The following is a 13,644-nucleotide window of genomic DNA, read 5'->3' as shown; positions in this document are numbered from 1 at the left end:
TGCGCAACACAAATACCAAACGCTTGGTTTATTTAGATTCATTTTAAAGCGATTTTACAGAGCAGACGAAGAAAGAAATGTGAGGGTTAAATGTACGTTATGTAACGTATGTACTTGGTAAGTAAACACATTTTTAAATCAATTTTTGTGCTAAAGTTCGATTTTTTACCGATAGATAGTTTGATCCAGGTTCACAAAATTGTTTTTTTTAATAATCCTTACTCAAAAGATAGCTTCAAAAACACTGCTACATAAAACATTTGCGCTCCGAAATAAACTGCTCCCTGTGTCCCTTTGATCCTTTTGGATTCCTTTCATTCTATTCTACCATAACTCCATATTCCTCGTAACTAACAAGCGGTTTGGCTAACAAACACATAGAAAAGGTTTTATCAAACTTTTTTATTAATTTAGTTTCTACTCGGTTCTTCAAAATGAATGCAAAAAAAAAACAAGTTAATCTCCATCCCAACGATTCCATCGAGTCCCGTTTGTACGCTTCGGTCATGGTCCAGATGACACTCTACAGTTTTGAGTGCCAAAGTGCCCGTAATCTCTCAATTAGTCACTTCGCTTGCACGGACCAAGTTTGGGCTGCCTAAACCCCAAATGCGGTCCTCGCGCAAAGCGTCCCGGCAAAACATTCCGGTAAGTGTTTTCGATAGTAAACTTTATCCCGTTTCATTCACCCATAAAGTCAGCCAAATTCCGCTTGTCACAGTGGATTGTGCAAAGGGTTTTAACTTTTTCGTGCTCTCGATAAATTCGATTAAATGGAGTTGATAAACAAAAAAAATCGGGACAAGCAATTCAAGTTAATGAGCGTGAAACAAAAGGGCTCAATGGATAGTCTTCTACTGTGGAATAGAGCAAAAACTAACGGGGATGAAATGGAATACAAACATCGAAATGATGGAGCATTCGAATGTTACTATTGTGAGTTAATAAGTTCAGTTTTTATTACTAAAACAAGCAAAAATTAAATAAAAACATGGATCGGTCGGAAGTTCTTGCGTGCCGTAAAAACATTTTATAGCAGCTTCGCAGCATTAACCCTGAAAGTATGCAACAGCAACATAACTCGTTGTTTTATAGCAACATACCTCGTCTTCGCTTGGGAGCAGCACATAAATTATGATTCGTAATTCAGACGAAGGTGCACAACGTGAGCAAATGATACTGTGAAATGATTAAGAATGGGCCATTCAACATACAAACGTACTTGATTATTACGGATGCTGCATAGAGTACTCATTTCGGTTGGCAGAAAGACAACACAATAATTTTAAACACAATTAATTTATTGCTTGTATAAGAATCAAATGATCTTCAGCAGATGATAGTTATTTATAACATTATTCACACCGTAGTCTATAGATAGCAACGAAGAGATAACGATGTAGCGCTCCCCCGTTTCCCTGAGAGATTCCTTTCTTTCCGTGCGGCATGAAAACCAATATTTCTTCTGAACAATTCTCTATTTTCCGGAGAAATATCTTACGACTCCTTAAACGATATTGATTTCGAAAATAAATTACAACAGTAAACGTACAAAGAATATATATTAGATCATCTCGTGTCACACACGCATCCACATGGCACACGCATGACGCCGGCGTGCTTGTCATTCAATCATCTCATTCTCCCATCCCTTTTTTTGGTTAGACGAACGAATTGCGCCCTACCATTCAATTTCGCCGACCCCCCCGGCACCGGCACCTACCTTGTAGGCACCGGGAATCGCATGGAACAACAGCCTTTCTCCGGCTGCTATTGCTATTCGTTCAATCTGGTTCGCTTCAAACACTGTAACGTAACATTATGGCACTAGGATTCGTATGGTATGCGGCCCGAATGAGGAACCACGTTCGGTCGAGCGTTGCATAGATTCGTTCTTCCGTTTTGGCGATGCTCCCCCCCCTCTCACGCCAACGCACAACTTGTTCATTTGGACAGTCAAACAATAATTCAATCGGCACCGGACTCCTCAGGCTCGGTCGGGCGATTCGGCAGAACAAGTGTTTCCATTTCCTTCCAATTCGCTGTCCGCAGACCGTTCCAATCAGGGCCCTAGACATAACTCTCCTGTCGATTCTTATCCAGCATAATGACCGCCGCACCGTTCGAGTCACGCTGTATGGTTAGCCGGGTGATGTGCGGTGGTGCACCGGTCGTTACCCTGTGATTGGCCACCGTCGGCGCAGCCACATCATCGATCAAGACCGGCGTTGTCGGGCGCGAAGAGGAAGACGAATCTTTCGCACCTCCTTCACCTCCATCGACCGTCGGGGAGGTGTCGTGTTGGTGGTGGACCCGAGACGAGAGACTTTCATTCAACCGCCGGTTGATGTACGAGATGTCACGGTAGTGCTCGTGGCCACCGTCCAGCGTACGTTCGATGCGCGCAAACACGGGCACGATGGTCGATTCGATGAGCTCGCAGGACGAGCTGGCCGACAGGGAACCGCCACTCATCAGCCGCGACAGCACGTGCAGAATGTTCTTGATCGTTTTGCGCTGTGCTTCCGCCTCCGTGCGGTTCGGAGGTTTCTCGAAGAATTTCCGGTTGAACAGTGCCACCAGAAAGCCGACCAGGGTCCGGTTGGCGAGATGATGGTGGCACTTCCAGTTGGCCGACATGTTGTACAGCATCGCGGTGAATTGCTCCTGTTTGTTCGGGATGGGAAGGAGACAAATGTAACAGATTAGAGAAGGGTTCTAGGCCGGACGCAAAAGTCTATTTCGGTCACGAATTTCCATTTCCAGCGCAGCGCCTCCGAACCGATCGGATTAATGTCATTCCATCAAACGCGAATCAATTCACGCCAACGTATCACGCCGGCCTGTCAATCGCAGCATGCGATGTTTGTCCCCCATCGCCTTAGTCGGCCCCAAAAAGATGCCTCACGGCGTGATGGACACCCAGGGAAAGGGGGGGGGGGGAGTTGATGTCACCGCCGTCGGTAATCCATCAAGTAGGATCGCTTGATAGTAGATCCGCTTTTACGGAGCCCCATACGACGTTTTGAGGCCAGTGCAAGCGAGTTTTTGTCGCGATCATCTTTTAGCCCAACAATTGATTGCTTCCATCACCATCACCTAACTCACAATCAAGCACTTGAAGGACCAGCGTGCAATCCCTGGAGGCCATGCACCAATTTCATGGTTAGGTTCCGCTGCGTTTCACCCATAACCACGCATGGATGCACTTGATTGCGTCTAATGGGAAGTCATGCCGAGGTCTTGCCCATATCTCATCCATCTCAATGCACCGGGAATTGAGTCTTCATTGCGCACTGTGAGTGCCAGTGTAAAAATTGATATCCTTCCATTCATCGGACCGTCGGTCTCCTCCTGGTGCTGGTCATGTGGATCCAGCGGTCGCATCGGTCAACGCACACTCATACTTACGTAGAGAAAGATGGAAGCACCGGGGCCGCGGAGTTCGGTGGCCGCTTTCAATTTGCTCACCGTGTCCTGGGACATCAGCGAGTAGACCGCCGTCGGTTCGATGCGCGTCATGTTGTTCAGGCAGGCGGCACACAGCAGCAACGTTTGACAGCAGGTCGTCTTCTCGATTATCTCTACACTCCCCACAGACATCCGGGCAGGTTTTGCGGGCGTTGCAGTTTTATTTTTTCGTTATCGTCCATGGTCGAAGCGATGGAAATGAAGAAGAAAAAGAGAGCAAACGGTACAATGAGATCAAAATGCAATTATTATGGAGCGACGAAAAGCAATTTGCTGCCCGAGACGTCCTATCCGTCGTGGTAGTCGTCCCTGTGACCAGCGCGCGAGTGAAGGTTGTTATGTCGGGTGTCGGATTATGGGGATTAATTTTTCTAATTACGTCTCAGTGGGAGGGCCGGGGGCTGCCCGCAGCATCAAGAGTTGCGTCATTATGGCCATTAAAAGGAGCAACTTTTCAGTAAATCCCTCACCAATTGGACTACATCCCTAACGCGCGACTGAATGCAGATCACGTAGTGGACATTAAACATTCTTTTGATGATACTTTATCTCTAGGAAGCTACGCAACATTCGTAGCCATTTTGAACGCCAGTAATAAAAAATATCTTGAAGCAGTAAATTGGGATAAACGGTACCTACCGGTAATCGCTTCGACGATCGAATGCACATGCTGCTTCAATCCTTCCAGCCGATGATCCTCCCCATGCCACGGGGCCGTGATCTGCGTCAACACCGAGACGGCTTCCCGCAGTTCGGGTTCGCTCCGTTCCTGATCCGGTTGCTGGTATTGTGACTGTCTCCTTGCCGGTTTCCGCTGCTCCGTCACCATAATGTCCCTCAGTATCTCCAAACCATCGGCACGCTCCAGCTGACGGATCGCTTCCGTCGTTGAGCAAACGGTAGCCAGCGCACGCAACGCAAGGGCCCTGATCGAAGAGAACTTCGATTCCACGCAAACCAGTAACAACGCTCGGGCGGTATAGTTCGAGATGAAGGCATCGTTCAACGAAGCCAACCCTCCATAATCCACATTCGAGAGCATCGCCACGTAGCTGAGGTTCGAGCGGAGAATCAGATCACATTTCGCGTTCTCGATCGTATCGACGATCACCTTCACCAGACTCTTGAACATCAACCGCACGGTGATGAGAAAGTAGCGCTTCACGATCTGTATCTCCTCCTCGACGGAATAGTAATCGAAGCTTTCCTCATTGGCCGCCGCTATCCGCAGATCTGTCGCCATGTCCAGCAGCGATTGGCTGTTCTCTACGTACTTCCGTCGATCGTCCCGCTCGGATGACTCGCGGCCGAAGTAATCGTTTGCCTTTTGCTTCACCACAAACTCGTAGATATCACTGGCCAGCCCGTGCACGAACGGGGCCACCTTTTGGTAGATCTCCTTCTCGTCCTCCTCCCGCTCATCCTCATCCCGTTCGTCCGACTCCGACTGCTGTTGCGTCTGGTAGCGCTTGATGGCCGCAAACAGCTTCTCCACCCGTTCGAACGCACCCTGCAGGCTTGTTACTTTCGTTTGCAGATGACGCAGTATCTTGACCGCCACTCCGGACGTCATCTTCATCGTTCGGCCGGCTTCGACGGCGATCGATTTCGTTTGCAGTATCGACATGACCTCATTCTGGCATCCGAACCGCAAACCATCGAGCCAATGCTGTACGGCCGGCATGTGGCCATTGAGCAGTGGATTGTCGTAGATCGTGTAGCTGAGGGCATGCTCACTGGCCGACGAACTGTGGGAAACGGTGTGATCCGGTTCATCGTAGAAGCTCTCAACGGCACTACCGGCTGGGGCACCGAGTCTCGACGGTACTACCCGTGGACTGCTGGCCGCGTTCGGTGTTCGATGCGTCGGAGAGAGCGGTAACGAGCGGTACAGTTTCGATTGATGTTTGATCGGTGTCGATGTTCCGGCAGGATAGAGCTGCGCGTAGGTCGGTAGCTCTTTGCCTTCCCGTCTGAACGCATCCTGATCGCAATCGATCGGCATCCTAGTGCCCGATGTCTTCAGGATTCCCTTCGGTGTCCACGAACCCGCTGCTGCTGCTGTTGGTTCTGGCTGCCGGTTCGACTGTTCCGGCCGGCCATCGTTGTGTATCGTTTCGTTGAGCAGATTCGTCAGTTCGCTGCTGTCGAGCGAAATCATCTCTTCGCTCGAGTTGCTCAGCTGCTCGTTGAGGTTGCGCTTGACGCGACTGTTTTTGGTAATGACGCGGCCCCGCTTCAGCGAGATGCTGCCACCGCTCCGAGGACTGGTCGCGCCGGATTGACTAGATTCCTCGGCCGATCGTTGCTCATTTTCGTTCGCTTCATTCGTTGGTCCACCGTACGATAGACGGCGGCCATTGTGGTGAGCCACTGCACCACCTTTGTCTTCTGTTTGTGCTTCTGCTTCCTCTCTCCGGACCGCTGCCGGTCGTCGGATCACGGTCGGCGGCGTCGGTACTTCGCTGTTGAGAGACGGTGATCGCTGGAATGGTTCATCGTCGATGCTTCTCTTTGGTGTGTTTGGCTGATCGACCGGGGATTGCGATTCGCTGAGACTACATTTCGAGTGTCCACCGGCCGTGTTCGGGGACGTTTCTGTGTCCGAGAATCCAGAGTCCTGCAAGAAAACAATGGAAAAAACACTCCTTTGTGAGATCCCACGAGGACATCTATGGGGGCGACGGTGACTTACCTGACTTTTGTGACTCGAAGGACTTCCCTGTCGGTTCGCTTCCGCCCAATCGTTTGCGGTACCACCGCTCTTCTGATCCGGTCGTTGCTGGTGCTGGTGCTCCTCGATCAGCTCCTCGTCCTCCTCTTCCAGATCGTGAAAGGAGGGATACTGTGTCCGTACCATGGTGCCCATATGAAACGGGTACCCGGTCGGTGGTGGGGGTCCATACGGACGAAATCCACTCATCATCGGTCCACTGCCGAAGCCACTGTTCGATGGCTCATTGCCGAACCACACTTTACTCTGCGAGCGCTGAAAGTTCGATCGTGACATCTAGGGAAAAACAACGAGATTTAAGAAAAGGGGATCGTTACTCTTCTTGTGACCAAATTGCAAACGAACAAGGTGCTTTATTGAAATGATGCTTTCACGGTGCGATGCTGCATCTCGATGCGATCCTTTAGCCACATCAGCACCAAAAGCAGCAGCACTAGCTTCACACATCACACCACACCATTACGCCCCAAAATGACCAAAGAGAGCGCACGTTCCGAGCGCTCCATTAATTACATTTCATTACGGATTTCCTCCCGACCACTAGCAGACCACTAAAAGCCCAGATGCACAACATCAGCATTGTAGCATCATCACCTCTTCGCCCTGCCATCCGGAAAAACCTCATTTGCCCACAAAGTAAAACACGGCCGCACCACTCCGTTTTCCCACGCCCTGCTACCCCACGCCACACCACGTGTGTTTGCGTTACACTTCGCGTCACTCACTTCCAATTGCCGCGCGTTTGCAAGTGAATGCAAATTTGCTTTCAACGATCAACCACTTTCGGTGTGGCCACTGAGCCAACAACCAACCACGCTCCCGAATTCCGCGGAACCATGCTAGAACCATACGGAAGGCGGATCCTTTCCTGCCGGAGGAATAATTTATCCGGAACCGGGTCGGTGCTCTCGCTTGGCCGTCACGCCGTTGGTCACGCGCTTGTAAGTACGGTACGAATGCGATGCACTCAATCAAGCGGTGGGGCTAGTAAAATTAACTATTCAAGTGCTCGCTAGCCAGCGCCGGGACCAGTGATCTAGCTTTCGGCAAGACATTCACCAGACATTAGAACTGGAGGACGATTTATATGCCAGGCACACAGGGCAGGCGCGCTGCTCATAAAACACCGCAGCAACGAACCGGGAATGTCCGTTACTTGTTCCTGCACTAAAGTTCCACAGTTTCAAACATGCCACGACCTCGAATCTCCTTACCATTCGAAACCGATGTCGTCAGATAATGCAGATCCGTTACTTTAAAGTTCACAATTGCAACTAACACACATCCGGGAATTGCATCTCTAATAAACTCCGAATGAATGGAATCGATGGACGCGGATTTTTCAAATTCTCTCGCCATGTACGGGCCCGAATCCTTGGCTCTAACGGTTTAATGAGAGTGCCGGCGCAACGCCAACCAACGCGCCGCATCGAAGCAGATGTTTCGTCCGTTTTCCCACCCCAAAACCAAAACCAAACGAAATCCACGCTGCAGCATGCATGCGAGTGCGCTCAGGATACAAACTGTTTGTGTACGTGTGTTGTTTGTGTACGTGAGTGTGTGATCATGGTAACGATCACAAGGACCCTGTTATATGATTGTAGGGTGCGATATCGGTACCGTACCGGTGCGGTACCGGAGGGGTCCAGTAACGTACGGTTATGTTGCCGCGATTTAATTACGAACGAGGGGCGTCCCTGTGCCTGCCTGGTGCCGGTTTGGGAAATGCGTGTCAATCGCAGGGTCCTCGGTGGTCCTGGATGGTTTTTGCCAGACTTTGCTTCGTCTCGTTCTGTGGCGCAGCAGCTGAAGCTGTACGGGTCCGAAAACATAAGCGAGACCGAGCGAGCGAGCGAGCGACCGAGGGGTGGTACTCTAGCTAACGACTTTCAATCCCTGGTGCCAGGTGAGATTGAGATCGGCAGGAACAAAAAGCAGGAACGGCAGCACACGAGCGGGAAATTGTGCGCCGGAAACGGAGGCAGCAAGTCAGCCACCGAGCGGCAATCCTTCGGGCAAACGGGCTGGCCAAAAGGATTTTCGCTTTCGGTTCCTGTAAAGACCCGCTGGTGAAACCGCTGGAAAGCAGCTGGATAGACGAAGAGAGTCTTTTGTTTGTGGCAGCAGTGCTGTCGATAGAAATACATAAGGGTCCGAAGTGCATTTTTCGATAATTGAAGAAAAATATAAATTTATCGATAAACTCCAGCGAACGAGGTTTGAAAAGGAAAATTCTATTCACAATTTCAACACGATTTGGTAACAGAATTTGAACCATTTCGTTGTTATTTGTCATACTATTCACGCGAAAAAAAAGCAATTCACGCAAGCGCGAACATTCAATGTGTAATTCGCAACTTTTTTATTAAAGCATCTCCCAGGAAAATATTTCTATTATGTTAACTAATAAAAAAGACTTCTTTAAACCAGTCCCTTGCTTGAGAAAAAAATCATTCTGATGTATTTTGCAAATTGACTGCACCAGAATGGACTTTGGCGTCATCGATTAGCATCACTGGGAATGAGAAAAGAGTTGATGGCTCGTCCTGTCCACAGCGCAGCTTGTCAAGTCATCGCTGTTGATGTGTCTTGTAACTTCAATCAATCACTCCGGTGTCTGTGGCTGTCTCTGTGGTTACTTTTATACATGAAAAAATATTGTTGCACAAATTTAAACCCGTTTCGTATTTTCCACATGTTGATGTAGAATATTACATTTAACGAACCATACGGGTACTTAGATTCGAAAGCAACAAATACTCTAATCCTTTCATTGGATAACCAATCTTTAATATGCTTGATGTGATATAAGTGCTCTGCTAGAGCATCGAAGAATCGATTCTTTCAATATCTTTTGATGTACTGCGTGATTAATAATTGCTCAGAATTCAAATGAAAAATTCCAATTCATCCCCGGTTGTAGAAAGATTAACACGTCAATCTTTTTTCAGAAAGAAACAACGAATTCTGTTACAATTAGCTATCGAGAAATATGCCAGATTATGTTAGCTTATTGCTCACCGATACATCATCGTAATCAAAACGACATAAACAACGTGCTTTGCTTCCATTCTTTTCCATCCTTCCCCTTTTATTGCTTTCTCAACTCACTCGCAACAAAACTAACGCAACAAACGAAAACGAAAACAGCTTTAACAACGTCTGCAATCTTCGAACCATCATCTCATTTCCTAACGAACCCATCCGGAACAAGATTGTGATTACCAGTCACTCTGGGCCCTGGGCTTAAAGGTCTCTGACGTCTTCGGGCATTCAAAAATCAAGACGCACGTTCACACTTCCCGCACCGGAACCAACCAACAGAAACCGAGGCAGGGGCGGTTATCCTTCCGAGAAGCACAGCCGCCTGACCTTCAATACACGACCTTCAGCGAAGGGGCGGAAAATTCACGAAGAAAAAGCAGAAGTTACATCGTCTATCTCGCCGGTTGAAGGTGTTTAACAACGTGGCGGGAATGATGTGATGACATTCACATTCTCTGGCATCCCTTACGCTACGAACGGGTTACAAGGAGGACAAAGCGATTTAGACGCGACCGGAAGCCCCGTGTGTGCCCAATGCGGCGCAACAATGCCACCGCCGAAGGGCCGAGCGGAATGTCTGTGTGCAATTAGATGCATTTATTACTCGACGACGACGACGACGACGACAAGGCAACAGCATGCGGGAGAATCGTGGAGTGTTTGTCCCATCTAAGGCGACATGCATGACTCATGATCACGGTGTAGTCAGTCAGGCCCCAAGGCGACAATTGCACCTAGTTATGGCCCCCCAGCAGCAGCAGCAGCAGCAGCAGCAGTAGCTAGCACACTCAATCGACGGAACCGATTAGTGCCATACCGGGGCTACGTTTGTGGCAGTGGATTGGATTATCAAACCGGCCCCTCCGGTGGTCGCTTGCTCCACCAACACCACCTGCCCTGCGGCCCCTTCACACATAGTGGTTTATCGCGAACATTCGCGATGTTATTAGTTACAAGTTGTTACTTCCCTCTACCGTTTTTGCCTCCTCACTCCTGTATGACCGCACAGCTCATTGCAACACCACCACCCGCAAGGGGGTTGCCCGTTTACGGAAGTCTCCGGGACCGGGAGCAGAATCGATTAATGGGCATCGTTCGCAACATCGTGTGGTTGCAGCTGCCGAACAGTGCCCGGCCCGGAGCTTATCCAGCCCGGAGCTTGTCCGAGAAGTACCACCCCACTCTGCTCCCAGGGCTCAAGTGTGCCTTCCAACGACGATGAAACAATGAGCAAGAACATGGCATGGAATGGAAAATAAAACGTCGTCGCGAACCTTATCAAAGAACATGCCACAAGAGCGGTTCCGTGGCGCACAATGAAAGCTACCATAAGCTCCCGATGTGTTGTGCGACAAATACACAAACAGACGGAAAAGGGGTTTCAACACTACTACGATTGCGAGCAGATCGCGCTCTCCAGCGCGTGTGCCAAAGTTGGAGCTGGCAATTTCTTGGCTGTGCAGATTGTGTCCGACACGGCACGATTTACAGTCACTGGAACTCCGAGTTCCCGAGCTTGACCCGAACAATGTGTCGAAAGCAAACTTTTCTACTAACTGTCGCCGGGCTGGCCATCGCCGTCCTGTCCGCAAGACGGTGAAGGTGGTGGAGGAGGTCTAGCATATGCATCTGACAGCAGATCATCGCCACACTGCTGGCCATTTCATGTTGGCAGCATGAAGGAGCAAACCGGGAACGAGCCAAAAGTTTTCTGCTGCTGCTGTCGCCATCGAACCGTAAAATACCAATCCGACTCCCGAAGTGGCGCCGGACGGCATCGCAATGCACCCTCGTCTCGACTCTTTGTCTTTGTGTTCGGGAGCAAAGACGCACGCATGGATTCCAAAAATACGCTCGATCGACTCGGTAAGATTCAATTACCAATTCCTTTAGCTCTCCATCGTGCGCACGCTTTCCCAATTTCCAAGAAAATAGAAATAATAATGTGAAACCCCGCTCTCCCACTCTCTGCCATCGATTCGGCGCGTGTACTACCGAATTACCACACACTTGACGCACTTGACATCGCGCGTAATGTGATCCAACGTTCGCCATTCGCTCAAGAATTACGACGTTACAACGACGTCGCTCATTACGCGCGCCGAGTGCAGAGTAATGGTGCAGAATGTATAATTATCTGCCAAAAAGGACAAGAACCAGGATCGGATCTCGCTAACAGATCGCTTCATTATCGTACTCATTAGTGTAACAATCAATAGTGCTCCCGTAAACCACATAAGGTACCTTCTCCTCTACGGCTGAAGAATTCTCTCGGCATTCCACTTGGCCTACTTTGCCTGAGACGCTCCTCAACGGTGTCGTTGCGTACCGAGACGCTGTCAGGGTCCGGAAAGGGTCCGGAAAGGATTTCGCTTTCAATTTCTACCACAACCGGTGTGTTTCTTCGCGAACCGATCCTCCACCCTTTTTGGGGGAATTCTTGGTAAACTTTATCCTTTGGTCTCGCGGTGCTACCTCACGTGGTTGGTTTTGTAATTAGAAATGTCATTATCATGGTTCACAGTCCCCCCCGGCTTTGCAAAAACCACTCCAAAAGTATGGAGCCAAAGGACCTGAACGAGTTGAAGAACAGCTTCAAGCGATGAGTGGTTATATGCTGCCAACAGCATTGCCTGCGCTCTCCTAAAGCTCCAAAAGCCACCAATTAATTGAACCACGGTGTTGTGGAGAGGCCACACCAGCGCTCGCCGCCGCCGCTGCTGGTATCAAACCGTTACGCGTACCAAATGCCACCGAATATGTGTCCAACTTCCAAACCGCGACGATACCGGGGACGTGTCACGCATCGGAATTGCCCACGCCCGCGACCAATCGTTCCGATTATGGACGACGTCGCTGTTGCACGTTGGAGTTGGGTTGGGCTCGTCAGCACCCGGTAGCACCCGGTTAGCAAGTATGAATTATCGAACATTTATGATGGAGTGGCCGCACCGCACTCGCTCGTTGGATCTGTGATTTGTGGCCAACGAGTTGAATCCAGGTCCAGGGATTTGCATGCGGTGTGGTGCGATGTGGTGCGGGACAAAATAAATATTCATTCTTCTCCTCTGCTCTCCTGCTCGGTTCTCGTTCGGGAATACTAATGGCCGGGAGCGGGTGCGGGCCGGATTTCGTTCCGAGAATACGACTCCCGCTAAGGACGCGCACGACCGCTCGGTGCCCGGTAAAATATGAATAATGATGGCCTGCCCTGGGAGTGCGAGTGCGATGGATTGGTACCGCTTGACGTCAATACTTATGCCATTCGGTGTGCGCGATCGTAAATGGCGCGAAGTCACACAGAAAGCTCAAATCGGATCACGGCACCTCACGGCTGCTGCTGCACCAGCGGACCACCTTCCGGTCAATCGATTGATACGCAATTCGGAACGACCACCCTGGCAGGCTTTAATTGACGTTCAAGTGAGAAAAGAACAGTGAGAGAGAGAGAGAGAGGGGAAGAAGCCCACGACAAGTGTAACACCTCGTGATGGTGGCGCTCAAAGTGGTGCTGGCATCGCGCAAGAATCCACGAGGCACACGCCCTGGATGAGAGGTGAAAGTGTTGCGGAATGATGCTGGTCGGAACTGTGGAACTGGAGCGCCCCTTTGGCGGACTCTGACTCTGGAAACCATCCAATCATGTACGGCCTCGAGCCCACAACGGACGGCGGCGTCGGTTATGAATATTTATCGCAACACAGGAAGTGGCCAGGAATTGAGTTCGCTTAGAGGGCACAGCCTGTGTCGAACGTTTAGTCCGACCGGCCACTTTGCAAACACTCGCCACTCGCCACATCCGCACACTCGGCGGCACCTCACGGGAAACCGAAAGGCGCTGCTCACGCTGACGCTAATCGGTGAAAGTAACGAATGGGCCACCATGTTCCAATGTCGGGAAAGTGAATTAGAACGTTCCGGTTGATGCATTAGCTACAACTCCCGCACCAGCGCTGGGCGCGATGTGTTGGATGTGTTGGAGAGGTTTCTGCTGAAAATCGCGGTTCGCTTGAGATCACTAGTCACAGCGACGTCGACGAGATCGATGCGAGACCCGCGGGATCATTATTTATTATTACGCCAACCACCATTACCTCATGGCCTCGATTGGGGCTCGATCTCGATGGAATGTTTATTGGATTCTCCTTTTTAGTGGCGATGAGCACTGGGGAAGGTAACGATCGCAGCCTAAATGGTGCTTCGGGGCACCAAGGTTTAACATTTATTTCAAATGTAATTGTAGGAATTGTATTATCACTTCATTAGACAGATGATACTATTCACGGAATAAATGGTGTGCTGATATATTCTAGAAATCTGATATCTTTAAGAAAAACCTGCCAGCTTTTCATCCTCCTATGCCGAAACTACCGAAAAAAGGGCCATTAAAGCAT

The 13,644-nt window shown here is 49.8% G+C and overlaps 1 protein-coding gene across 1 annotated transcript in view; it reads right to left on the bottom strand.

Moving 5' to 3' along the window:
* Nucleotides 1-1,471: 1,471 nt before the first annotated feature.
* LOC126570594 (uncharacterized) overlaps nt 1,472-13,644 on the bottom strand; it is a 24,505-nt gene continuing 12,332 nt past the window's right edge. Inside the window, exons 2-5 of the mRNA XM_050228488.1 lie at nt 6,167-6,481; nt 4,111-6,091; nt 3,412-3,584; nt 1,472-2,667 (exon numbers count right to left, since the gene is read on the bottom strand). Coding sequence (XP_050084445.1) covers nt 2,071-2,667; nt 3,412-3,584; nt 4,111-6,091; nt 6,167-6,481 — 3,066 coding nt within the window. The 3' untranslated portion in view covers nt 1,472-2,070. The remainder of the gene's footprint in view (nt 2,668-3,411; nt 3,585-4,110; nt 6,092-6,166; nt 6,482-13,644) is intronic.

Source organism: Anopheles aquasalis, chromosome 2 (genome assembly GCF_943734665.1).
Source record: "Anopheles aquasalis chromosome 2, idAnoAquaMG_Q_19, whole genome shotgun sequence".
Taxonomy (NCBI): Eukaryota; Metazoa; Arthropoda; class Insecta; order Diptera; family Culicidae; genus Anopheles; species Anopheles aquasalis.
The sequence above is the reverse complement of the archived record's forward strand: the minus strand, read 5'-3'. Positions and strand labels throughout refer to the sequence as shown.